Here is a 27,315-nt window from a genome sequence, read left to right as displayed (position 1 = left end):
GAAATATTGCTGTTGTCTCCTGCCTCTTTTGGGTTATCGTGTCCCAAGGAAGGAAGCAGCCTCTGATTCAGAATTGCCTGAGCTCTTGGTATGAAATGCTGCTTAGTCAGGACTTTAGCTTAAGGGCCCTTCCCCTCTGCTGCTGCTCCATGGCTTTTCTCACAGGGCAGAGACTGAGCCCAGGAATGAGAATCCTTCAGCCTTCTGCCCTGCAACAGGCACAGCTGCTCAGCACTTACCTTAAGCTGTGAGAGAGGATGCAACTTCGTTTGGACAGAGCTAAAATACTATTACCTACTGGAATCTCGAAAAAAGTGCATGATCTCCAACTCCAGGTGATCTGCCTTCTGTTTTTTTGCTAGTAAAGAAGGGAAGGCAGTCACATGCACTCTGAACTAAACTGTGTCCATGTAAATTTGCATTATATAGAACTAGTCAGCATACAGTATACTATGGAGGCCCATCATGCCTTCCAGATCCTCTCAAAGGAAAGGCAGTGAACAGCAGGATGTTGGGGAGAAACACATGGCAGATTTGGCACAGAACAGCTGGGAAAAGGGCGTTGGACTCTGTTCCTAGCGATGAGGAGGAGGAGGCCAGGAAGACCTGGCTGGTGCAGATGGCACTTGTCCCAGGAATCACGAGTATATACAACTATTCTGCTCAGGAAAAGTTTTTGTAAATAACACAGCCTCAACTTTGCCCTGTTCTGCCTGGTGATGACAATTTGCTGGGAACCTGACAGTTTTCCATATTTTGCAGAAGTCATTCCTGCACTCCAGCATTCTAGGAAAGGCAGCCCGAGCAGCCGTGTGACTGCGGGAAGGGCGAGGGTGTCTGCACTTGCCCAATACCCCACAGGGTACTCTGGCGTAAGACTGACCTTGCACAATTCTAGAATGATTTTCTCACCAGGTTCTATTCCCATCTCAAAATAAACAGCCTGCCATGCAGGCACTAAGCCTGTGTGATGCTATTTGGAGGCCTTAAAACAAATGTATTGATCAATGCAGATGAAGGTGATTCGTATTTTTTCTCCTATGGGGCTGCTCCCTGAGTGACTGCAGAGGAAATGGGGCTCTGGGTACAAACTGGAAATTCAATAGCACATAAATGCTTTTATTGCGGGGTGCGGGTAAGAACCTGCTGCATCTCAGAAGGCATTGTGGCTGCAGTGACACCTTCAGCAGATGCATCTCTTCCATTTCAGCACATCTCTGAGGGAAGGGGTAACATTGCCATGGGCAGCATTTCAGATGGTGAAGCACTGGAAACCAGTCTTACAGGAGGAAAATGGGCAGAACAAAGTCCCACTCTCTCGTGTTTCAGCTTTGCATCCTGAGCTACAAGGGCCTGCAGGATGGCCAAGACACTTATGTTAGTGAGGTGTAAGTGCCACCTGGGTGTCAGTAATGTGTGAAAATAAAGTGTGTTGGCAGATGATTTTCATCTGGTAATTACTTTTTGAGGCCTACTTAGTATGGCTGGAAACCCTTGGCTGTAAAGTGACTCTAGCTCTCCTTCTGCACTTTAGAAATGAAAATCCTGAAGACCAGAAAGCCCCCTCTGAATACTCCAGAAGAAAATAGGTATTTCTAAAGGGTGAAGAAAATTGTTAAAACTATGAACTAATGATGCTAAGTGCCTGAGAAAGCAGGCTGGATTTCTAGAACAGAAAACAGTTCTAAAAGCAGAGATGTGTAAAACTTGGCAGATTCCATGTATATAGTCAAACATGGCTTTGAAGGAGTCATGTTTCTTGTTCTTTCAAAGTGAGTGGGGGCTCTTGGTACACACATACCAGTCAGACTACCTGAAAGCTGTCCTATGTGGCCAACCCTACCTACTGCCACCAGGGGAACACCTGCAACACATTTGGGCACTCAAAAATGTCATTCTCTCTTATTTTTAGATTTCTGCTAAAAAAAAAAAAAAAAAAAAGCTTTACAGCTGAAAAGAAACAAGAAGCATCTGAAAAGCATCAAATATTTCAACTTCCAACAACTCCCAAGATGTAAACTTTCATTTATTAATGCAGTAAAGCCCAGTTCCACATAGTTTTTAACCTTACCCCATCCATCTTGACACTACATGTTCTCTGGGACTTTCTCTCACTCACTCAGCAGACAGCTGAAAGTGCTTATGCTCCTGGCTTTATCTGGCTCTTCTTTATAGAAATGTAATTTCACTTATACACCCTACAACCCCTTTCCTCTGAGTGGAGCTACCCCCTCCATCCTGTGGATACTGGCTTAGTTTTCTCCAAAGCTTTTTCTTTTCCTATGGATATGAGGTACTTTTTATGTTTTAACATACTCTGGAAAGAACCCAGAAGTATTTCTGTACCCTGTCTCCACAGGTAAAAAGGTATGGACATCCTGAAACTATTTTGAATCACCTCGTAACCTCTAATTTGTTCCTCTGCTTGTTATTTACTGAGTCATCTCTGAGGAGTGGTGCCTTCAAACATGATTTTAGGCTTTTGATACTTTTTGTTGTTGATGGTTTTGAGGTTTTTTTAACTTTGTTTTGTTGTTTTTGTTTGTTTGGGCCTTGGGCTTTGTGGTTTTTTTGTTTGTGGGTTTGGCGTGTTGTCTGGTTGGTTTTTGAGATGACCTGTTTTATAAAAGGCTTCCAGGTATAGATAATCTTTTAATGCAACATCATAAAATAAATTAGCTTTCATTCCTTTTCAAAACACCAGATGTCTAACACTGCATTGCCCTGTAGGTTGATGAAACTGTCAACTTTATTATTTTTCACAGGCGATTCCTGTACTCCATGACTTCCCACAGGTTTGTGTGTATATACATTTAATTATATCATACTGGTGCTAAATTTACAGCATTAGATATTCGTGTTTTTCTTTGGGAAACAGTGCTTTCTACCCACAAAGAATTTTACTGTTCACAGTTTTAACTCTGCTGTTCACGCCCGATAGTTCTTGAATGCAATTCATTTCTTTAAACTGTTAAGGAGTTAAAGCTTAAGGAATAACCTTTGTTTTTTTCACTCTTCAACCAGTCTGCAAACCAGTCATTGTAATGAACTTCATTAACTTTTTTAAAAAGCTAATAGTTAGCAACAGTATAGAAAAAAATCCAGAATTAATGACTTAATGTTTCAATTTAGCATAGGTTTAGCAATCACTGATAGGTGGTTTGTAGTGTTCATCCAGAGATTTTTAAAAGCATCGTGCTTTGAAACAAATCACCCATCTTGAAGGCTCCGGGTGCTCTGCCAAAATGCCGCTGTCAAACCGGGGGCTGTCAGCAGGCGGGGATGGAGAGGAGAGCACTGGCGAGTGCTCATGGTCAGCAGCCCCAGCTCCCAGCACAGGCCCAGTACAGCGGTTGACTCTCTTCTTGTTGCATGCATGTAAAGTCTGGATTATTACAGTTATGAAAAGTTATCACTTGTAGTTAGGGCTATAGTAAGGTGTGTTGTTTCCATCAGTGCCAAAGGCACACTTGATCCATGGCCAGGCATATTCTGCAACAGAGAACAATAATGATGAGATACTTTTCAGGTGCTCTGCTCTCAAACTGTTTCCCAAACTGACTGCAGCGAAAAGCCACAAGAGCAGGGGCAGCAGTTCTTCACCTTCTGGTCTGCATGTGCACACAGCCTCAACTACCAGTCCACCCTCCCATTCCCTACCCCCCTCTGCTTTTCTCGCTCCCTCTTCTTCCTCTCACATGACTGACAAGCTAGGATTCCCACACTCTACCACAAATCCCAAGACCGAAGTTCAACACCTGCTTCCCTTGCCCCTGCCGCACCACAAGAGTCAGCCTGGGCCATTATTGACCTGCTTTCCTACCACACACTGACCGATGAAGGTCCTGGCGCCATGTTCCCTTTCCCCATCAGAACCCAGCAGTGCTGTGCTGGTCTGAGCCAGCAGCTGAGGGGGCAGAGGAGAAAATACAGCAGCTCCGAACCTTGCTTCAGTGTCAGATCACACAGGAGTTACAGGGCAACACCCTTGTCCTGTACAACGTACCAGTCACGCTACTGTATGTTACGCTGTGCACTGGGATGCTCCAACTGGCTGTAATTTCCCCTGAGGGTCTTCAACAAGGAAATTAAAGGGTTATAGGGGAACTGGATCACTATGAGTGGGAGGCAACTAATAATTATGTGTTTTCAAAAATTAGCATTCATAACTTTAGAGTCAGAACTTTACTGACAAAATAGTCAACAGCGCAGAAGAAGTGAGCAGCTTTGTAGTCTTAGGCTTCCTCTGCCTCTCAGCTCCTACTTTTCTAGCCACTGTGTATCTGGGAACCTCGTTACCTGTCGATGGGGTATCCTCCTTCACAAACGTTGACCAAGGCATACAGCTGTCTCAGTGCATACTCATACTGAAATAAATAAATATTGTTAATAATTTCAATGACAAAGAACAGATACTGTTTATCTAAACTAAATAGTGGAAGTAATTTAGAGATGATATTAACATCTAAGGTGTTTATTTGCTGTGTTGACAATCCAGTACTAAATTAAATGGATTTTTCTTCTCTATACTTTGCTCTTCAAACTTCATTAGGTAAATTCAGCTGTTGCTGAACATTGCCCCCTTGCAGCAAGGCTCACCTATCTAACCAATTTCATTCAAAAACACCATAAAAACAAACAAACAAAAATCACTAAAAAGGAACTAAAAGTTTAACAGGGCAATGTGGTCTCCTAATAGCCTGAAAGAGTGCAACTGCTTTTGATTTGTACACAATACTTAAATCTTGGCTAACTGCCAGAAAATCCTATTCCTTTCTACTACAATCAATCTGCTGTTGACTCATCCTACTACACACCACTGCCTGCTTAGGTTATGCTGCATGACATCAGGACTGAGTTTTCTGGAATAGGAACTGACCTCTTATTCTTGTCCAAACAGTGCTTATCACAACCGTATTTGGTCCTCAACTGGGATCCCAGGAAGAGCAGACAGTAATAAACCCCCTAAACTAAAAAGTGGCTCTCGGAAATCCAACAAGAACGCGGGTGTAGCAGCTAGGCTACTGCAAGGAACTATGCAACACACAATCATAATACAGAAAACTGAGTGTATTGGGATTATGAATTCAAAGTAGTGATGCTGTGTTTCTGGTTTGCTGATAGCGATGCCTCAAGCAGAAATACATTACTTACTTAACACTGGGATTTCTTGGGGGGAGCTAATGAAGGAACAGCACTAACTAGTAAAGTTAGGGATTATTTCTGGTTTTAAGTAATCTTCTTGCTTATCTACAGACATAGTGGAAGTGGTTTTCTGCTTTCAAAAACATTACTCACACCCTCCACAACTAAGCTGGGAGACTGGCCCCAAGCTAGCTTTTTAACAAAGGCTGATTTTGCAGACCTGCTTATGAATACTGTGCTTGTTTCACCAGTACGTGCATCAGGTTACATCTAATGCTTGACTTACCAAGGGTAAATGCCAGTTGAAGCAACGAGCTTTGAAGTGGTTCACCACTGACTCGTAGCAGTCGTAATTGCTGATGGTCACTCTGTCTGACAGAATTTTGTCGGTCTGTTCTTTTGATCCTGTTACTAAGGTGATGATCTTCCGCGTGGATTCTTGGATAAATTCTTTCACCTGTGCATAAGCCAACAAGAACTTAAAACATGCTTTTCTAAACCTAATTTGAAGACTTTGAATTAAATTTCTCTTTCTTTAAAACTCCCTCAACTCTTGGGCTCTTTAAGGAACCCAGTTTTGCCATTTATTTTTTAGCACAGTCATTTGGATCTGTCTTCAAGCACACAAAGGAAAACCTGGCACCCAAAATCACTCACTGTGCTTCTAGTGTTCTGCCAGAAGAAAGATAACACCAATACTGTCACCATTCTGCAGGAGCTATTTGATTTGGGAGACTTCAGTTCTACTGAGTCAAGAGTGACCCCTTACAGCAAGAATTCCTATGGATGCAGATGAGGGATTTCCTGGCAATAAAAGCCGTGAGACTTACTTTCGCATTTGCTTACATTTGCCTTGCTAATCATTACTGAATGTGCTTTGTGGAACAGACAGCTGAATTTTAAAGGTAGAGTAAAACATCACCTAGAGGTTACCAATCTGAAGAGTAATTTTGTTGTAATTTTGAAAAACGGGAAGCAACTCCTCCCTCTAACTTGATGTATAGTTTTAATTTTTTTTGTTTTGCTTACCTCCAGGTGTGCCTTCATCTCTGCAGCAATCTTCTTAGCCTCGTACAAGTCATTGGTAGCCATCAGCTTTCGTTTCAAGATCGCAAGAGGCACGTCAGGACTAGGAGTCAGGTCATAGTGTTCTACAGGTGGCAGAGAAACGGGGGCAGCTTTCTTCCCCGTGCCCTGAAACTGCATCACTTTCATGGAGGAGATGCTCTGAGGAAAGTAAACAAATGGAAATGGTCAGTCACCCCCAGAAGGCAGGCTGTCTTTGCTTTGCCATGCAAACCTAACTCTCTGAACTTGCTTTATTAGAGGAAATAAAGTAGAATATAGGGTTGCAACTGTGTGTGCTTGCACATTAGGTTTTTTAACTGAAGGCCAAGACTGCCAAAAACCAGGAATTTTTATTTCCAAAACTCACCGTGGGGGAAAAAGACAGATTAAGTAACCTTTTTTTTTTTTTAAACAAATATTCAATTTGTCCTCCTATTAACGCACTGAATAATCAGACTATTATAAATGATATATCACCTCTCAAGCCTTCCCATTTGAGGGACCAATGTACTTAACTATTCATTAATATTCATATGGAACTGGTAAATACCCTTCTCGTACTTGACTGAAGTGTTAAATCACTGGCAGAGCTTGGAGAACAACTTGTATCCCGACTCATTGAATTAAAGCATAACACAAGGCTGCATTTTATTTAGCATCAGGACCATCAGCTCTTAAATGCTAAGTTGTCTTCTGAGATCAACAGTTTCATTCTCTAAATCAACCTTGCTAGTTTACAGTGATTTTTTTCTTTTTTCACGAATGAAAGTACAGGGCCCAAATGTTTTTCAAATATATCTGACCGAGAAGCCCACTCCAATACATACTCTGTTTCCATACTGCATCACGTGGCTGGTGTTGGTGCGTTTCTTTACAAGCTGAAACTGCTTGTGGAGTGTTTCTTTTCTCAGATCCTCCTGCATAAAGAAACTTCCATGTGGTCACAGACACTTAAATTCAGCTATTCTAAAAATGCAAGGACAGCTGGGAAGACTCTTAGCTGCCAGTTAGTAGAAGGAAATAATAGGGTAAGAGTTATACAGCCTTTGAAAGACATAAAAGCAAAATCTGAAATGAAAATTTGACAGCATATTCTCGAATTGCCTTTAGTGATCTCTTAATCTTCCAGCAAATGGGCAAGAACAACGCAGGCTAGCACATGAATCTCAGATTCGTTTCCTTACTACTGTTTTCCATTATGCTAACAAATGGGTTAGCCACAGGTCAGTATTTAAGGATCCCTGAAGGAGAGGTACAACTTACTGAACTCACCAATTTGTTTAACAAATTTGGAGATGTGGTCTCAGATTAGCAAATCAAGATTATGTGAAACTAGAAGCTAGATAGTTTCTAATATTATAAATAGCAAAAGAAGTGTATGTTTCTGAAAGTTAGTTTCATAAATAAATTTAGTCGCCCAAATGAAGATTATACATGGTTCTGAGTAGTAGATAAATAGTTTTACCAACTCAATTTGTTGATTTCAGTCTCATAAAACCACAAAGATTTTAATAAATCCTGTAAAAGAGCTATTTTTAAAAAGCCTAGTGATTTTTCATGCTGAAGCCTCGTGTAAGTAACTTACCATGTCTGAATCTTCCATCCAATTCACACTGTACCAGTCACCCAGATAAGTCTGCCTTTCCTCATCGTAGTAACATGCGTAAGATGACTCTCTGGGATTGGCAGCTGTTGTTGCATAAACTGTAGATAAATTGAAAGTAAATTTTTTGTTGTTTTTTTAATCCCCCACATAATTTATTACTTTGCTGCACATGATATATTTGCCTAAGTATTCCGGCTTTCAGTCATTTACTTCTAAGTAGCAGGAAGGAAAGAAGCCTGTTAATCGCCCTGTTCAGTCTGTCTCAGCGCTGATGCAAGACCTCTTTCCTTGCTGCCTAATGTGTGGTCTGGGGTGTTTAAAGAAGAATACACACTTACAGGGGAAAATCTCCTATTCAAAGAACTGCCTGACAGTGTTGGGTACTGACAACCATCTATATATTAATTTTCTTCATTATAATAATAAGGACTTTTTTTTCCAAACTTGGAATAAATCCCCAAAATCATCTTTTCTCCCAGAAAAGGCCATCTTCTAAGTAGTATCCTTTCTTGGATAACACTCTACACTGATAGAAAAGCAAATCAAACCACTAAAACATCTTCCCCAAGCACACTGTTCCAAATAAGTCATGGCTACCACAGTGGAAATACAGAAAACATGTCTTTACAGGTATTATTAAGACAAAAGCTATTCTGACTTTTTGCCAAAGTGAATTCATAGCATGCTTGTGTAACTCAATGAAAGTCCAAGTTTCAAGCTGAAAATGTGTTAGGCATGCTTTTATAATATAAAGCTAGAGCGCTGTTTCTACTCTGAATGTACCTCAAGTTCAAAACCCCCCCAAAAAGTCCTAAATCCTGTCTGTGTAGTAAAGTTCTGCTCTTAACACCCTTTAAAATGCTCACTAAGTAACCAGCTAAGCTTTGTAGTTCAGCATGGAAGGCTGCCGAAGACAGCTGCGTAGTGACATAAATTGTCAATTTTCTGCCTTTGTAAGCCTGTGGCAGAGCTGGTGGTGAAACCAGAGAGTCCCCAGACTGGAAATTTCTAATCGAACAAACTTTGAAAAATGCTGATTCACTGAGTGTTTATTTTGAAGAATCTCCAATATGAAACACTCTGTGTTAACTTTGTGTAAATCCTTGATAGGGCTGCAAGAAGCCCAGGTGGGTGCCAGGCAGCACACTCCAAGCCCAAAGCCCCAGGAAGCCATGGACTGACACATGGCTGGTCTTCCTGGAATCATAGCTTCAAAACTACAAGCTAGCCAGAGCACTCAGTCCCCCTGCCACAGAACAGGAGTTTGACAAGATTGTGATTCCTCATCCTAACCAAAGCCAAGCTCCTAGTTCTGCAGCAAAGAGCTTTGAAACCCTGAAAAATCTGAGGTCCACTTCCTGGGTTATTGTGCAAATGAGTGTAGCAACACTGCTGGGCAATGATGTCTCCCAAGTGCCTTTGCTACTCAGTGATGGTAGGAACTCCACACCTGCTCTTGGCAGTGCTGAGGCTGAGAAGTGTCAGTAAAACAAAACTGCTACCAGCCAAGGGCAACCATACAGTTCCTGAAAAGAAATACTTTTTCAGCTTCTCACTTGCAAGAAACTGAAAGCCCTGATAGACTTTATAAGACTCCATTAATGCTTTAAAAGGAACTTCCCATAAAAGGAAAATATTGCTTTCTATAATTCTTGTGCTTCCCTGCTACAACTGTGCATAATAGTGCCTTGACAAGCTGTGACATTTAAGTCCAGTAAGTTAACCGATTGCTCACCATTGATATTATCAGGCAAATGATTCATCATAGATCCAGACTCGCATGCTTCAATGTAAAACACCATCTATAAAATAAATCAGAGACCTTAAGAAACTCCATGAGGAAACGGAGAAAAGCCCTTCAGTGCTTTTCAGCTGTACCCCCGAAACAAAAGCTATCCATAATGCTGCAAAATAAAACACAAAAGCAAACAGATCAATTTTTCATTTTGGGGAATTAAACTATGTGGAAAGGGAAAACATAATTACAATTAAAAGATGCTATTAATCTCTATAGAATCCACAGGGATCTACCAACTAACGCCCAAAGCACAAATCAAATACACCATCAGTGGTTAGGCACAGCAATGTACCACTACTGAATGCAGCACTTCTAGACCTATGGCCATGGAGGTGTTCCACAGGAGACAGATTACCACAGAAAATTGCTTTAAAAGCCTAGCTACTAAAATGTTCTAAATATTTTTTTTTCCTGCTTAAAACTACTTGCGATAAAATAAATGCCTAGAATTTTCTGACAAGAGGTACAGTCTCTTAAACTATATTAGTAACTGTAAGAGAAACATGAGGTTTCTACAAGCTTCCTGTAGTAACAGTGCAGTCTGAAGCCAACAAAGCACAGGAAGAGCAAGTCAGGTTCACATTATGAGGGTGCGGTAGTTACGGATGTTGTTTCTCCATGGCTGGCCAGAATATATACCGTTCGTTATCTAAAGGCAGTATGCTATGTCTCAACATTGACGGCAAATATACAGTAAGGTAAAAATGGAAAGAGAAAATATGGGGAGGATGAATCCTCATAAATGCAAAACCCTAATCCAAATTTCATTGCATGGCAACAGGTTCCTCCTGCTTTAAACAACTCTCAAAATGAAGACAAATGTCTTTCTTCCATGTCAGTTCCTCTTTTAATTTCACAACTTCTGTTTACCTTCTGGTATTTTTTGTGATGATACATGTACCAAATAGTCTTATTCAAGTCCCTCACGTGAAGCTGTAAAATAAGAAGGCTTGTATTAAAACCACTTATATGGAATAGACACACAATTCACTTAATAGGAATAAATACCAACTGTTGTGAATATGTTTCCTGTTTGCCATTGAATATATGCAGGGTTTGCCCTTCTGAAATAAAACATTCTAATATTTACCACTCCAGAAAAGATGAGTAATGGTCTCGCATGCTATGCATAGTGCAGCAGAAAGCCCAATCACGCCTGTGTAAAACAGTCTGTTCGGACCATCAATGTCCAATGAAATATAAAATGACATAACCTAATTTCAACTTGAGTGCTTCAGATTCAAACTGGAAAAAATCCAGTCTGGGATGACAAGGAGAATATTGCTCCTTTTCTGCTCCCACCCTCCATATTGCAGTGCATTGATTACTTTTGTGATTTACATTTATTACTTATTATTTTAGTACATCACTAAAAGGACATTTTTTATGACAAAGTAATCCCCGCAAATGCTTACATCATCCTCAGGAAAAGCCAGAAGTCCTGGAGCTCCATGGTCAGTGAAATAAACAAACACATGATCTTTGGGACCACTGTAATGAAAAAATTGCAAATAAATTATTTCTAACCAGTCCAACCTAATCTTCATTACAACAATAACTTGCTTCTCAATGCCAAGACATGCAAATATTTGAAGATAACACAGCTGAAGCACCCCCTCCTCTTGGTAATTTTTACTGCTTTGGGCACTTACGAGAGGAGATGAGTGTCTGCAAAAGGAATGAAACCAGGGGTACAGGCGAGTCTCCCAAGCATGGGTAACACGGCAATTACACCTCACGTTTCAAACTGTAAACTGACTGCTGGCTAGGCAGGGGCTGGTACTTTAAGTGTGGTGGGAGCACAATTGTTTTTTAATGCCTATCTGAAGAATCTCTTATACCATGGGCATTTGTAGCAGTCTGACAAAAAAGGAATGTTTTTATAACTAAGTTATACTGAGGCACCAGTAACACAGGGATAAACCAGAAAAACTTATCTGATAAGATCCTTCGGTATGTTTATGTACTACCTTGTTGTGATCTGTATGGTCATACTTAAGCAAATCAGCGTCAGCCTACATCTCCATGAAGACCTGACATGTCTAACCTGTCAGGCTGGACTGGCAGTTGCATGAAATGGCTCTGCAGTCAGCTCCCAGCTCCGATTCCCTAACATCTGTGCAGTACACTGCTTGCCATAGATTTTTATTGCACTCCAAACCAAACAGATGTTTGGGTGAAAGTAAGGTCTTGCCCTAACAGCCAGATCTGCAAAGGGATTTTGCTTTTATACTGTATGCAGGGATAATTAAAGATAAAATAACGTGAATAGACTGGAAGGAGACCCCAAGCCCTCACGTCTTCTTCTGGTATCACTGGTCTAGAAATCCATATTTGCTTTTGCTCTTTCCTAATGGCAAACAGGTACAACTGCAGCAGCTCAAGGGGACATTGTCCAGCCTTCTGCCTGGCCGATAACCTGCTGGTTAGGGAACAACCTGGAAGACAATCCAGAAGCCTTCTGGGCAGAGGGTAACCGAGCACTCGTCCTACCCAATACCAAAAGTCAGACCACTTGGGAATTCACACAACAGAGCCTAACAAAGAAGGGCTGGGTTTTACTTCTCTGGTTCCCACTCTTGAGCCTCAGTGCAAAAAATTCGACCCAGGCGAAATGTAAATAACTTAGACTTTTCTATGTGGGTTCAAGTTGTCTTCCCCAGTAGCTAAGAGTCTTTGGACCTCTGCATATCCACTCCCTTATTTGACTTGCGACATCAAGCTCTCACAGGTGAGGTGACTGATTTTAATGAAAAATGCTTTATAGTCAACTCTTGATTAATTCCAGCTACTAGAAGAGAACAATCCAGTAACTTTGCAGCATTTTATTAACTTTTTGCCTATACACCTTGCATATATCGTTTTCTTTCTCAGTTGTTCAGGATGAAATTTAAACAATTGAGAGCAATAGTTATTTGACTACTGTCCTGCTCCTTCATTTTTTTACTCTCCCCAATGCCAGGGCAGGATTCTTCTTTTCTGTTTCATTGCTTTGTCTCTAAAGTTAAACTGCCAGCTGAAGATAGACACTTACATAATTTTTCTTTAACTAGGCTGGTTCTTCCAAACGGTCAAATTTAAATTCTTAAAGGTTTTACAGGAAATACTGTACACAGAAAAATATAACATGATATAACTCTTCACCAACAGCACTGAGTCAGAAATACAACACCTTAGTAAATAAGCATCATGCTTTCATATCTCAGACTCTGTAGAATCAATTGAATAACTGACAATAGGTATCCTTCCAAGAGGTCTTATAATTAAGCCCTCAAATATATTGCTTTTATTCTTGAATCACCCAAGTTATATAAGCCTTTAAATTACATCCATTAATTATAGATCTTACATTCTATTTAGCCAGTCTACGATTTATTATTGTCCATATATCAGAATACTGCAAAACTTGGAATCATTTGTGTAACTTAGCTTACAAATACCTTAAGCATAATATATCAATTACAAAGTTAATTGCTTATACTACTTTTTCACTTGCAAAGATTTTTTTGCATTAAACGTAAACTATAATTCAATTTCATTACATTCCAAACCTCAATAACCTTACATCCACCACACAGACCAAGGCTGGGATTAGAAATGCAATTCTTTCAGCTGACGAGCTGTTTACGTGATCTCTTCTTCTCTGCCACTGACTGCTGAGTCTCAGCACTTCAGGTGACTAATGCAACTGTTCGTGTACCTTAAACCAAACCCTTTCTAGAAGTCTCCCATTCTTGATAAAACTCTCTTTGAATAGCCACTCTTTCAAAAGAAAACAGTCTAAATAACAAATACCTTAATACAGTTGACACTATCCACTAGAGTTTTTATACCCTACTCTACACCGCACTCCATACCAGTCAAATATCAGCAGTTGTTTCTTGGTGCTGGATAGCTTAAGAAACCAGAACCACTGTATTTCTAATGTGAATGAGCTAGAACTGCCATCAATAGTCTTGCTGGATTGTCAAGTTGCTCTAATTTACCCTCTTATTTTTTTGAAATCAGTGCCAAAGTAAAACTACACAAGCAATTATTTTCTCTTACCTTTTCAATACTTTTCCTGATCCCACTCCCTTCATTGCTTCCACATCTCCTCTGAGAACAGCAAGGAAATTCTTTGGAGTAACATCCTAAGGATTTAAGAGGATTAAAGTAAAATCTGATCATAAAAACAACAAAATCTTCATTTAGAAATATGGCTTCTGAAAGTCAGAATCCATGCATGGGTGGCAAGTTTAGCCAGCCATCCCTTTCAATCCATTATTGTATAATGTATTAGCTACTGATGACTCACTCGGATACTGGATCATGAAATCACCAAGTGATTGGATTACTGATCTAATTTAATGGAACAATTGGTCTTACACAGCTGTTCTTCAGTTCGAGTTATGACATTTATAAATGCAAGACTTCCCCTCCTTATATTTTGTGTGCTAGCACAGAAGCAGCGCAAAGGTTTACTTTTATGATCACTGCTTCACTTCAAAGCATCCATTGTTTATATTCATCTTAGGAACAAGCACTAAACTTCACATCAAACCATGCAGGTGCATAAGCTGGAGGCTTTATACTATATGTTGGAGTGTAAGCTGTGGGCTGAAAGGATTTATTCAGACACTGGCTAATGCTGAATGGTGTTTCATTCCTACCTCCTTTGTATAGTCCTTGGGCACTCCAGCATACACATCTGTGCCATTAGGTCTATTGATGACAATGCCTTTTGTTGGATTTCTGTAAGTTAAACAGAACATAGAATCATATGAATAATTAGCCATAGAATCATATGAATAATTAGCCCCAAGGACCACAGAACAACTGGGAAACCATTTAAACTGTCCTGAGTGGCCAGCTTGCCTGAGAGAGAGTGTGGGTACTGTCACCATGTATTGTTAAGTGATCTCTGAATATAAAGGCCTTTTCACTTCAGTCAGTTACAAATGCTTGCCTCACGTGTCCTTACCCTCAGAGTACCTTCAGGTATCCCACCTCAGACCATGATGATTAATCTGAAGATGTAGGTGGGTGGTCTCTTATACTATCATCTCTCCACTTTCAGTCTTGCCGCCTGTGCTCTTCACTCTTTCCCCCCAGGGCTGCTGTGTGTGTGAAGTCCACTCATTTCTGCTGAAATCATCTCAGAATTACAGGCTGTATAACTGAACTGTTTCATATAGAAAGCAATTACACACTCTGGACAGTCACCAAGAATGGGACATATACACTTCTCTGTTGAATGCACATTCTGGGAATTAATCTGATAATATCCTTTAAAAAAACCCTGCAAATCATGCAGGGAGCTTCCCTACGTTTGTTGTTTTAGGCTATTTAACTCCTGTAAACTGTTACGCCCGGGTATGCCCAGGAGTTAAGATCACTTAATCTCATAACAATGAAGCTCTGCAGTCTTTGGTGCCACAACTGATGCTGTGGTGTGGAATAAGGCTTAGAAAACTCATGAGCACATTTCAAAGGAGAATTATTGTGCTGCTGAATAAAATGTCTCTATGCAAATCACAGGTGGTTTTAAAGGTTTTTCTTACAAAACTACTACAAACTTAAACATATTGGTGACTATGGCATGTTTGTAGTAACCATATAGCATGTGATTAGTGCACATTCATCACTTACTCTTCATTATCAGCAATGTCATCATACATCATAACAACGATCTGTTCATCTGGAATTCCATTCCGGTGTACAATCTGGTATGCATGGCACACGTCTGCCTGAAATTAAGCAGATTTTCATTACTGACTTTAACAGAGGTTTAACCAGAAGAAAAACAGGTTTGCTGGCCTAAGAGCAGGCTATTGTCCAAAAGAAACTGCATTCAAGTATAAGAGATTGAGGGCTGCTAGGGGGCTGAAATGCACAGGTTAAACCAAAACTCAATGTCTTTAACTAGGAGTAGTTGCATTAATAACAGAGACTATGAGCAAAACTTCTTTCTCATTTACCTATTCTGATTTCTGATTTAAACAGAAACCAGAAGTTAATTCAGACTTGGAATAGATAACAAAATCTAGCAAAAGGTTCTCAGCAATGTTCTCCATCGGGTGAGAAAACCTAAATGGAAACCTTGCGCACGGCCAGAAAAATCCAAAGTGTGCCAAGCAGAAGAGTTGGATTTCTACCAATTTCAATTAGTTCTGTACCAAGCCTGCATGACTAAGCATCAAAGACTGTCCATGGCTTAAGCAAGTATGGTTTATCAATCTCATCTCTGCAAAGATTTAAATCTTGGTTTACTACACAAGAATTTTGGGTAACAAAAATTTCCTTTTTAATTATGTGTTTCTTGTAGAGTAACACTGAAGGAACTTCAGGGCAAGAAAACAGATTTCAGTGGAAAACAGAATTGCAGAATTTCTATTCAGGCTCTTTTACTGACTTATACAGGATATGAATAAGCAGTTTTTCTTTACAGAACCATCTCCCCATGACGCAGAAATAACAATACTCATCAAAGTGATATTACAGTAAATGCAAACCTCTATCAGAATGCTAAATTCTTAGTAACTCCACCCCAAATAATTATTTTCTTTTAGACTTGCAGTCTGTGAATGACCTAATGGGATATCAGCAACCACCCAAAAAACTCTAGAACTACAACCTAGCACATGCTAGAAAAGCTGTGCAGATTTAATGGAAAAAATCTCATCTAACAAATGCACACTCCGAACGCAGGCCAGAAGCAAGCTTTAAAGCTTACTTCTGTTGAATTAATCTAATTTACTAGTTTGTAAATTAAACTGAAGTGGTTTAAGAGGACCTACCTAAGTTCAGATGACTCTAAAGTATTAGTAATTTTGACTAGTTTAACTGAAAGGACACTAAAATCCTGTCACTTTGTAATCCTTAGTTTTGCAAGTGTGGCTGAAGCTGAAGAGAGAGAATAGTTGTGCCAGATTCTGGGAAGGGTGAGGCACATTCAATGCTAATGAACTCTCCCACAGCAAAATCTCTTCACGTGACTAACCCTGAATGTTCAATTGTTCTCACTAAAGCAGTTCCATTTCCTACTGCACAGGTCAGCCTATGTTCTCTTTCACCCCTCCCAGACATCCTGCACCGTTTATGGTTTTCTATTTCCTTGTATCTCAATACACCAGCTGCTCCCTCAAGGAGTCAAAAGGCAGAGGTTAAACAGAGCTATAAAAGTATCACATGCAATATGAAACAGCAGAGTGCAGGTGTGACTAAACGTACATTTAATTTTCAGAAGCAACCCAAGCAAAAGCAGAACAAAACAGTAATCACAAGGCATCTCTACACTGATTGATGAGTAGATCATAGATCACCTCTCTAAGACATAATACTCTTCTGGTATGCTGACAGAAAGAGTTATAGGCTAGCAACACAGAAATCCTTAGGCATATTATGGTGATATAATATCAGCATATTCAATGAGCAAATGTCTGTGCTCCCATAGACATGTGACTGGTCAGCAGGGACTTCAGAGGTGTTTTTAATCAATACCAAAGTACTCAAAATTAGTTAAGCTTTATAAATGCACATTATCAACTTTTTTTGCCTCCTCTCTCCTTCCTTCCGATTTATTGACTGTTTGCTCACTACGTCCTGTCTTAGTATAGACATCGGTGGTAAATGTAAATGGGTTAAATTCCCTGTTGTGGAGGGAAACAGATCAATGTAATCGATTCCTCAACATTAACTTATGCTTGTTTGGCAACATTCAGAGCCTTTTAAGGCTTTTGCTAAGGGAACTGCACCTGCTGGCAGCACAATGATACCACCAACAGAGGCTGGAGAAGCAAAACTGTGTTTCGCTGCTAAAACTCCATTGGCTAAAGCAGGGCAATTCTGAGTTTCTATCTTGGTTTCTTTACACAGCATTAGCTGACCTGACTGGCCACCTGTGATGCTGGTCACTTGCATTAAAAAAATAAATCTCTATAAAACCAGAATAGTGAGGTGTGTGTGATTCTACAGTATTTCCTGTTGATGTGTAACTGTCCCTCCAATACTGCTGGTTGAGCCTTGTTTCTTCCAGAAATACTTCTGCTATAGCTGTACCAGTAAACCACCCAAAAAGAGACAGCTCATGTTGTTCCAGGTCTCCTGTTGGTATTACTCTTGTTGCTTTCATATGTGCAAGGAATGCCAGGAACATTTACTGAATAAATTGTCACTGAACACAAACTTTTGTGGCCATGATTGCTGCTACTGCACAACTCACCTCACATGCCAGCTCCAAAACAGACACTGTCAATGGCATCATTCAAACCTTTCATCAGCAGGTCTGAATCTGTTGCTACATCAGCAAATTTCTATGGCAGATCTATGCTTAAACAATTAACTACTAGATTTCGAAAGCATGGGAATTCGAGGTGGTTTTCCCCTATTTTCCTGGGATGGACATTTTCTTTCCCAAAATGTACACTTTGAGGAAATTCTAAAAGGCAGGAAAAAAAAATCTCAGCTTTCCTCTGTCATACAACTGTTTATGCATTTGAGTGACCCAGCTTTCAAGCAGACTGCTTGGTGGAGGGGAGGAATTTTTGGAAAAATCAAGTTGTTCTATGACACACACGTGCATAAATAGTTCCTAAAGGGAAAAGCTTGGACTTATCTGAAATTGGTTACTTCTGGTCTTATGACCACTAGGTCATGTGCAGTGAACGGTCAGCTTCATTGCAAAGTGGCACTCTTCCCCTTACAGGTAAACTGAAATGCCACAGCCTAAAAAAGACTGAACACTAATACAAGAGCATGGCAGAAGAATATGTCTGAAATGCCAGCCATGTTTCACTCCCTTGTTTAAACACACATCAGTGAATCAGCAAAAAAGTATAACCGTTTTAAAAACTTAGGACAGGTTTTCCCATAGCTTCAGTTACAATTTTGTAAGCACAGTGAGGAGATGTTAACTGAAGCCAAGTAGCCAAGGCATCTTCAATGCCTGTTACCTGCAAGACTGGAGAATTTAGGACTGTCCTGGATTAAGATACTGCTCTGGCTGGTAGTGTCAAAGCCCCTCCATAAATACAGTCCCTGGCCCATAAAGCTCAGTAAGTATAAGAATAAAATCAACAACTGGAAATAAACCCATGTACACCAATACAAATGTTTTTATTTTCAGCACTCTAATTTTGTCAGACTTTTTCAGCTATTTTTCTCCTCAAGTATGAACTGCACCTTTAGTAAGACTGTTTCACATCAGGTTTTGACATTGACTACGTCTTTTGGAGTATGCAGAAAGTATTGGTCTGTCTCTCCTCCCGATCTGTTTGTGAAGCCAACTTTAGATTTGAGTTAGCTGTTACAATCATCTCCCAGGACAGGCAGAAGTATACACAAAATTCTATTTTTCTCAAGGTGAACTAGTTTGTTGGCTCATTCCCTAAATCTACCAGTAATGTTGAGTACTGTATTTGCTCATGGCTTTCACAAAGCTTTCCGGAGAAATCCCATCTAGCTGTTTGTACAGTAGAGAGCTGAGCCACTTTCCCAGGGAATGGGGGGAGTACTCTTTCTGGTGTAGATTGTGAGTGCTTAGTCACATTTAGGGAACAGCAGCCAGTCTGGTAATAAAAAGGCTGCTACAGAGAAGTCAGAATAACCACTGAGGAGCAGAGAAGAGCACACAGATAGTCCTTCCACAGCCCAGGCAACTCTAATAAAAAACACAAAGATACGGCTAAAAATACCTGAGAACCCAGAAGCATAAGGCAACACACAAAGCAAGCTCTGCAAGGACAGTAAGCCTATCACATCGGGCTGTATGCTGTTCAAACCACTTAAAATTTATTTTAGGAACCTGATGAGATAAATGTGTAAGACAAGTTTAGATCATCCTGATTAGGTACAGTCCCAGTTCAGCAATTACAGAGGAAACAAGTACCTACGAGGAGTGAATTTGCTCATAGACTAAGTGCAGTGGTTTTTTTCCTTATCTTGTCTACACTTGAGGTTTGCACCACTGATAGTGGATCCCGACCACTTACAGCTAAATTACAAGTCCAAGATGAAGCTTCAGATTCTTTGAGGTTACAGGTGCAAACTCAGTGTTTAAAGGGTCTGCACAGTCTTTACAAATCTACTGTTCATGGGGTCTGTACAGAGTACAGTGATGGACTGTTTTCCCCACAGCTTTCATGTACGAAATTGAGACATTTTTCAAGGTGTAATCTTTTTCTCCTCCTCTTATGGTTGTTCAGCCAGATGAACACACACTGCCACCAGGTAACTATTGCAGAAGGCAACAGAGTATGTTTTGACAGTGTTGTGTGCAGACAGCATGCAAAACACCTGGAGCTCACCAAATATAAATGTAACACAAACATACAATATCATTTATTAACTGTACCCTGTACAGCTTACTGAGCAATTGAAACACAGATGTGTCTGCTGAGGTCTCAGATTACAAGGGCACAATATGAGTGCTTAGTTGCACGTAGGGAATGGCAACTAGTCTAGTAATAAATTTTAAAAAAAAATACATTGAGTACAGAAACATACACATCCACAAATTCATTTGTACACAGGCTAGAGCAGAGAAGTTCTGTGGAAGAAAGGTGATAGCAGAAAGAAAGTGAATTAGAGTACAACATTTTTTTTTTCTGCAGTTTTTCCCTTGGAAAGCAAAGCATTATACTAATCTGCAATCCTGGAGCACTGCTTTGCTTTCTGACAGTACAGGTATTATTCTACTGAAAAACAACAATATTTTGCATTGTTAGTGGACATTATCTTCAAAACGAATGTGCTAAAGAAATCTTATTCTCATTTTTCTAACACTGAAAACCAATTACTTAATAACTGTCTGCAAAGCATGAACACACTCAAATCCTAATTTGCTTCTGTGAAACTGTCATGTTCAAAACACTTGTTGTTGGACACAAATATGGAAGTGTGCATCTTGTGTTCTTCATAACTCCAGTATACCTGGCAGATATACTTGCCATTTGAAGGCTCGCTGACAGAAAGGTTAAGAACTTTATGCTTGGGCAATGGTAGAAAAGTAATTCTCATGAGCCACAGCTTCAAAAATGTAATTTTATTTAAATGTTGTGGTATTAACTCCTCCTAGAGTGGAGGGAAGCCAGCAAGACTGGTTATGCAGCAGTGGCAACAACTACAGCACAACTCAGTGATTATATTTAGACACCGCAGGGCAGGCAGTGATCAAATACAATGCCGGTATTTTTATAATTGTTTTCTGATTTCAACTTTTAAGATATCTTTTTTCAGACTTAATTTGAAATATGAATGGTTTATATTAAGGCTGTAACACCTTAACTGTGGTTATCGGGAGATAACTACAGTGCAAGGAGCAGGCAAAATCCCAAAAACCAGTTTGTCAAAGTGTTGAGCTAGCATTTGGCAGTAACAGGTTCCTCTTTAGACGCAACAAGGCTGTCAGTCTGGTTTATTCAGTTTTAAGCTCATCACTGTGCTGAAAGTTCCAAACTGATCCTGAACTGAGGGGGAAGAGAAATGTAAACATGAAACCCAGCATGCCCAACACAGCGAAGGCTCGTTTCTTCCTCAACACAAATAGAGAGGATTTTACAGGCAGCTACATTAAACATAATAAATATTTTAAAAGTTTCAGCACTGAGCAAATCAGACTGATGTATGTACCCAGTGCATTTAATACAGTTTACCTCTCAAAATGCTGGTTCTGTACACTAGTGTTTCAATCTCTGTTCGAGTTCACCTTAACCAACAATAGTCTAGCAAGCTATTTTTCTGACATTTAGAAATATATGAATGTGTACATAAATCAGAATTAAATGGACCATGTTCTCCAGAAAAGAGGTAGTTCCAAGTTTAAAGTAAAGACTGCGCTTAACTGTAGATCAATCTGTTTAAGGGATTGTCCAAGAATTCCCCAAAGGGAAAAACTGCCTTAGTCTCCTGACTGCTGATTGTATGTCTTGAACTTAATCAGAGTTAAGTCACTTGTATTTAATCCTGTCCATCCTGACACTCACATCACAATTCCACAACATGCTGGTTTTGACAGCAGCGTCAAACTCAGGAGTTCCTGTTCCCCTTTCTTTCTGCCATTCACTCCAGTCCCCTCACTCCAGTACCCCGCATCCTTGTTGTGCCAACACAGCTCTGAGGCCATGCTGTCAAACACAGTGAGCGAGCTGATTCAGGTTAAAGGAAGCCCCTTCTGCATGTCCTCCACCCCACAAAAACACAGTGTACATTTGTAGCCTTCACAGAAGAAACCAGAACGTGTCTCAAAAAGAGATTTAATTCAAGACACCATTTGTTCAACTGGAAGTTGGGGTCAGATCCTCTAGAGTAGTAACAGAATATCTAGACTAAATGATAGAGTTTCCCAGGGTGCAGAGGTGTGATTAGAGGAAGAATGCCGTTCCTCCTGCTAAAGACAGCTTCTCTAAAGATGAAAGACAAAGTTGCAGGCAAAAAAAAAAAAAAAAAAAACCAAAAAAAAACAAATACTAAAGGGAGCAGAGGAAGGGAAATCTATGGGTGAGGATGACAAGAATTAAGACCAGGCTGTGAGTGAATGTGGTTGCTGCTCGTTTTGGAAACTGCACAAGCTGCTGGAAGACCAGAAGTAAAAGCACTTGCCCAAATGATGGAAGGGCTGAACTAGCAGAGGCAGCTCTCATCTCCCCATGAGTCCCAGAGCAGGCATCTTCTGAAGCGTGGCCAGCATGCGGGAACAGATGTCCTTACCTGGTGTCGGTAGTTGTACCACCCGTTTGAGCCTGCAACAATCACCACCCAGTGCTTTCCTCCATCTTCAGGGTCTTCCATGGGGAATGTGCTGATGCCCAGAGCACAGCCCAACAGCACAACCACCTTCAGTATCATCTCTTCTCTTTATTCACTCCACAAATGAGAGGAAAAAAAAAAATCCCTAATGAAGAAGTTTGAGAGAAGTAGATGTGAGGACATCAGTATCAAGTACAACAAACACAAAACAAACATTAGTATCACAACTAGAAGCTTTTCTTGGTTGTGTTTTTTTTTTTTCCTATTTTACAGACTATTCAACCCACAGTACAATTTCTGCCCATATCTTCCTTTAGTACCAAGCTGCTACTAGTTACAAGAGTTTTCTGTCAGCTTTCAACTCTGACAAAAAGCAATTCTGAATAGGACAACCAAGCCTTTCAGTTCCCTCTGGTTGTTTTCTTCTATAATAGCTGGTAACGAATAAGCCTCAAATGCAGAACAAGCCTCACTATCAAGTATTTCACAGACAAAACCTTTTCAGATTAATACTGTTCTCTTGCTCTCTGCTTTTGCAGTTCACTGGTGTCCACTCACTGGCAACTAGCCCACTATTATTGAGTCAAATCCAGGGTGATGTAGGCACGAGGATGTACAGACGTGGAGAAGTGCTGGGAGGTGTCACAGCAGCTCCCCGTGCCCACGCTGCTGTTCTGCACGGGATCCGGTCCAGCTGCCGGGGCTGCGGGCAGCGCCGCCCGTGAGAGCCTCACGCTGCCTGTGCAACCTGCTGCGCGAGCAGCGGAGAGCAAATGTGAACCGGTACCACATGAAAGAGTAGCATTTTCGTCTTTTTTGCACAAGATGTAGAGTGAGAGAAATGTGTCTGGGCCTAAGGACGTCAAATTCAGAGAAGCAAAGCCAGAGAGGAGGTTTGAGCCCGTGCAGAAATGGCTCTTTCTGCTTTCTTGAGAAGACCACAAGTAGTGTCCCCATTAGAGAACTTCCTGAGCACCTTGACCGTCTGATCAAGCGCTTGCTATAAAAGCAATCAAAGGTTTGCTTTTCAGGGCTTTTGAGTGTGGGGGAGTCAGGTTATGTATACCGGTCACAGTCTCGGGTCTGCTGCATCCAACATGTAACTCACAAAGCAAACTCCCCTGAAGAATTGCATACTCTTGGCACATGCACCAAGCTTGTGTGTTTCCTCATGCACTGAGAGATGGGATTTTACACTGGCCTACTTATAAGAAGGACATTCTGGAGACTGATCATTGCTGACATGTATGTTAGAGGAGCCATAGTAAAAGGTGGAATAGTCAAGTTTGGCATGGTTTTCTCTGGAATAAAAACTGGAAACTACCAATCCATACAACACAGTCACAAGGCACAATGTCAAAGCTACTACTGAACCAAATAACTAAGCACTATCTAGTCAAAACCACCCATCTGCAGCCACTCAAATGAGGCTGAAACAGTGAAATAGCCACCTCACCTCCAAAGCAGCTGTGTACAGTGAAGACTGGTAACATGTAGTATGGGTCTTTGCAAGACTGGATCTACTGATCACTAAGAGTAAGTCTTCCAGGCAGTAGCATGAAAAATATATATATATATATATATATATATGTATATATATATATATATAAAAATATATTTGGAAGTGGGTTGTTTGTTGTCGTTGTTTTGTTGGGGTTGTTTTGGCTTTTTAATTTATTTTTTAACGGAGCTGGCACAAAGTAAAGGAAGTCATATATCAGCTCCTATAGCAAGAGCTGTTACCACACAGAAGAACTCCAGAACAGAAAAGATAGAACCAAATATTAAGTGCTAAGATACTACTTCTTCCAAAAACTGATTTAAATCTAGAAGTTTATCTTTCAGGAATAAGCCACTCTTGTCACTGCTTGCAACCGTAAGATTTGGGAGTGCTTGTTTTAAAAAAAAAAAAACCTTCAAGTGCTCAGGCTGGCAAATTAAGAGACTGTGGTGTTCTGGATTATGTTGATTGAGTTCTTGACCTACAGCTGAGAAGGGAAAGTTCCCATTACATGCTATGTCTTCAGGTCATACTCAAAGAGAAACCAGCTCAGCCAACCAGCTTAACACAGGTACATAAAAAGCCATTTTCTGAAAGCAATGGAATCCCATATCTGTCACATGCAACCCTAAACACAGGCAGAGTGAGACTACATAGGGAGAGCTGAAAATTCACTACAAGATCATTTTGGAGCTTTGGCTGATGCCCAAAAACATGAGATGATTTCATCAGCTCTGCCTAGTCTCTCTGGTAGAAGAGTTAATTGACTTTGCTTTGGAGACCACATCAGGAAAAAGGCTTATCTCTCAGACACAGTGGGTTCAGCGCCAGATCCCCACCTGCAGAACCACAGCACACACACACGCAGCTGCTGCAGTTTGCACAGTCTTGGGAAGAAGCATGGCCAGAACTGGGTGGCTCTGGCCAGAACATTTCACTCAGCTCTTTAAACCTGTTTTTCCTGCCAGAAGTACTTTGACCACTTCCCATTCCATGGCTAGCACACATCTCCAACTTGATTAGTGAGGGATGCTTAAAAAAGACCACATCTGGAAGGGGCTGGCTGCTGCTAAAACAACTCTTCTGGTCAACAGCCTGAGTTATCAAGTTTCCTTTGGGAAAACAGTCCACTAAGATCAAAAGACAGAACAGAGTACCACCCTCAAGAAAGGAGTTTGAGTTGATTGAAGCATTTTCCCCTCCTGCTTAGAGTGATGTTGACACTTCTGTACCTTAAACTCCAAATAGCTCAAGCACAGCCTCTAAGAGCTGTGTAAATAGAAACCATTTATCCATTTCCATTTCATGTGAAATAAGTGAGTTAACAGTAATCTTGGAGGAAATAGCAGCCCTAAGCTAATCAGCTGATCATTCCGGCTTTTCTTGGAAATCTCTCTTTTCAGCTGTTCTTATGACCACTAGCCTCTTCATTTTCAGAATCCAGTCACAGTTCCTTTTCCCACATAGTATTTGCATATTGCCTGTCACTGCTGACATTTAGATACTGATTTCCACAAAATATGTGATTCAGGATAGCTCTCTTCCCAAGACACTGATATCTGCAGTCCTCTGTCAGCAATGTTCTGCCTACACAAACTGAAGCACCTAAACCTGTGATTAAGCCCCTGCAAAATTAGTCTGAATTTCTTTATGACTTATACGGTAGAAAGAAAAAGTCTTTATCACTGTAAACTCTAATAAGCTACATTTTGAAGGAGATTATGGTCTCTATTGCAAAACAATTCTTTACAAAATCTACTAGTAACCGTTTTATGAATCAGCTTAATTTGATTAGAACTTGTAGTAAAATAGGTTAGTATAGGTACTGAAGACATGCAAGTCACTTTTACTGTAAAAACATGACTTTGTAATTATGGTAAATCAGAACGGTTTTAAATACTTTTAAACAGTACATAAATGTATTTAAAAGTCATTTTAAATAAAGTTCAGCCTGCTGTTCGCAGATTTGTCTTCTTCAGCAGCACAGAAATGGCACCATTTACTGGGTCGGGGGGGAAATAAAATCACCCCTTATGCTTCCTAGGATGGTGGCAATCTATTAGATTGTTGTTGTTGTTATTTAGGGATGTTTTTCCTCTATGCGCTTCAAAAAGCCCCGATTCAAATTTCACAGATCTTAAGACTTCAGTTAAACTGCTTCTGCTCTTTACTTTCTTGTGTTCAGAAATATACAAAGCCCCTGCAACCACATTTTGATGGCAGAAAAAACAGCTACTGCAACACTGAGTGAATAACTTACTACATTGCATGACTTGGGGTAGGGGGCAGCGGGGATTGAGAGTAGAGGAGTAAGTCAGACAAGGTTAAGCATTTCTGCTCCACAAACATGGAAATGTTTGGAGCACGGACAGAATGAAACTCTGGAGAAGTGATTACGCAGAAAGCCTGAGACTCCTGCACTCCAAATGTCTTTTCCTACGGTTTGTCCTAGAGGTTCAGATCTTCACTGTAATCTTTGTTTTAACCCCCAAATATAGACAACACTGTTGTCCCATCCTAATCAGGAACGACTGGTGCTACTAACTCCGAGCAGACCTCCATGTCACGGCAGGTTTGTCTACCAGCTATAAATAAATGCAACCACAGTGCAGAACCTTTCAGGCATCATCGGCTCTTTGCAAAAAAAACATAAATTCTTTATTCCACCTTTTTGCCCCGTTAATATGCACTACCAAGGACTAAATCTGCGTTGCTGCTGCTGCTTCCCCCAGTTCTCCCTCTTCTCTCCCCGAGCCCCGTCCCTCCGGACGAGCCGCTGACTCCTCTCCCCGGTGAAGCCCTTTCCAGAAGGACGAGCTCAGACACAGCTCCGAGCCAGACGGGCCCCGTGACAGGGAACACAATTGAGCCCCAAACCCTGTTGCCAAGGGCGGCCCCGGCGGTGCAGCAGGGCGCTCCGCAGCAGCAAGGGGCGGGCGGAACGGCGGCAGCACCGACCGCTCCCCCGGCGGCCCAAGGCGGGGGGACCCTGCGAGCCGACCGAACGGCACTCCCGCCGCGGCCCCACCGCCCACTGACGGCCGGGCCGCAGCAGCTCCCGCCAGCCGCGGGACGCCGAGACGAACGGCGGGGGCTCGGCAGCGCTAGGAGCCGGCGGGGGAAGCCAGCGTCCCTCGGCCGCCCCCCGGCCCCTCCAGGCCCCTCTTCCCCACCCCGAGCAGCGCTGCCGCCGGGGAGCGGAGCGGGGCGGGCCGGCACCCTCACGGCTCACTCGCTCACGCGTGCCCCAGCCAGAGGCCGGCTATGATAACGCCCCCGCCCCAAGCAACGCGGTCGCACGGCTCCCCCAGCGCGGCCCCGCCGGCCAGCCCTTACCGCCCTGCCGGCGGAGCTGTCTCCGCCGCGGCCGCTGTGATTGCGGCAGGCGTCGTGCGGAGCGAAGCGACCGCGGGCCGCGGCGGGCGGGGACTGGCCCCGACCAATCGCGGCCGGGCGGAGGAGCGGCTGCAC

General features: G+C 41.4%; 1 protein-coding gene across 2 annotated transcripts; it reads right to left on the bottom strand.

The window, feature by feature from the left end:
• Positions 1–2,719: 2,719 nt before the first annotated feature.
• Positions 2,720–27,315, bottom strand: LGMN (legumain). 2 transcript variants are annotated; one of them, XM_065063636.1, is made up of 14 exons: positions 27,181–27,315; positions 22,305–22,488; positions 15,249–15,346; positions 14,270–14,351; positions 13,665–13,750; positions 11,033–11,108; positions 10,488–10,550; positions 9,555–9,621; positions 7,799–7,917; positions 7,041–7,130; positions 6,175–6,372; positions 5,432–5,602; positions 4,300–4,367; positions 2,720–3,492 (listed from the first exon to the last, which is right to left on the bottom strand). In XM_065063636.1, exons 2-14 carry the CDS (start codon positions 22,440–22,442, stop codon positions 3,453–3,455), a joined length of 1,296 nt encoding a protein of 431 aa, XP_064919708.1. In that variant the 5' UTR covers positions 22,443–22,488; positions 27,181–27,315; the 3' UTR covers positions 2,720–3,452. The 2 variants fall into 2 exon arrangements, with proteins under 2 accessions (XP_064919708.1, XP_064919709.1); XM_065063637.1 differs by having other exon boundaries at positions 27,189–27,296.

Source organism: Columba livia, chromosome 5 (assembly GCF_036013475.1).
Source record: "Columba livia isolate bColLiv1 breed racing homer chromosome 5, bColLiv1.pat.W.v2, whole genome shotgun sequence".
Classification (NCBI taxonomy): domain Eukaryota; kingdom Metazoa; phylum Chordata; class Aves; order Columbiformes; family Columbidae; genus Columba; species Columba livia.
The sequence above is the reverse complement of the archived record's forward strand: the minus strand, read 5'-3'. Positions and strand labels throughout refer to the sequence as shown.

What these genes read in the sequence shown, in the direction of transcription:
- LGMN (XM_065063636.1), bottom strand. Translation starts at nt 22,442, where the DNA reads ATGATACTGAAGGTGGTTGTGCTGTTGGGCTGTGCTCTGGGCATCAGC. An exon ending in CCAAGGACTATACAAAGGAG is followed by an intron (nt 13,751 to 14,269) that starts GTAGGAATGAAA and finishes TTAAATCCTTAG; the next exon opens with GATGTTACTCCAAAGAATTT. An exon ending in AGATGAAGGCACACCTGGAG is followed by an intron (nt 5,603 to 6,174) that starts GTAAGCAAAACA and finishes GCTTATGCACAG; the next exon opens with GTGAAAGAATTTATCCAAGA.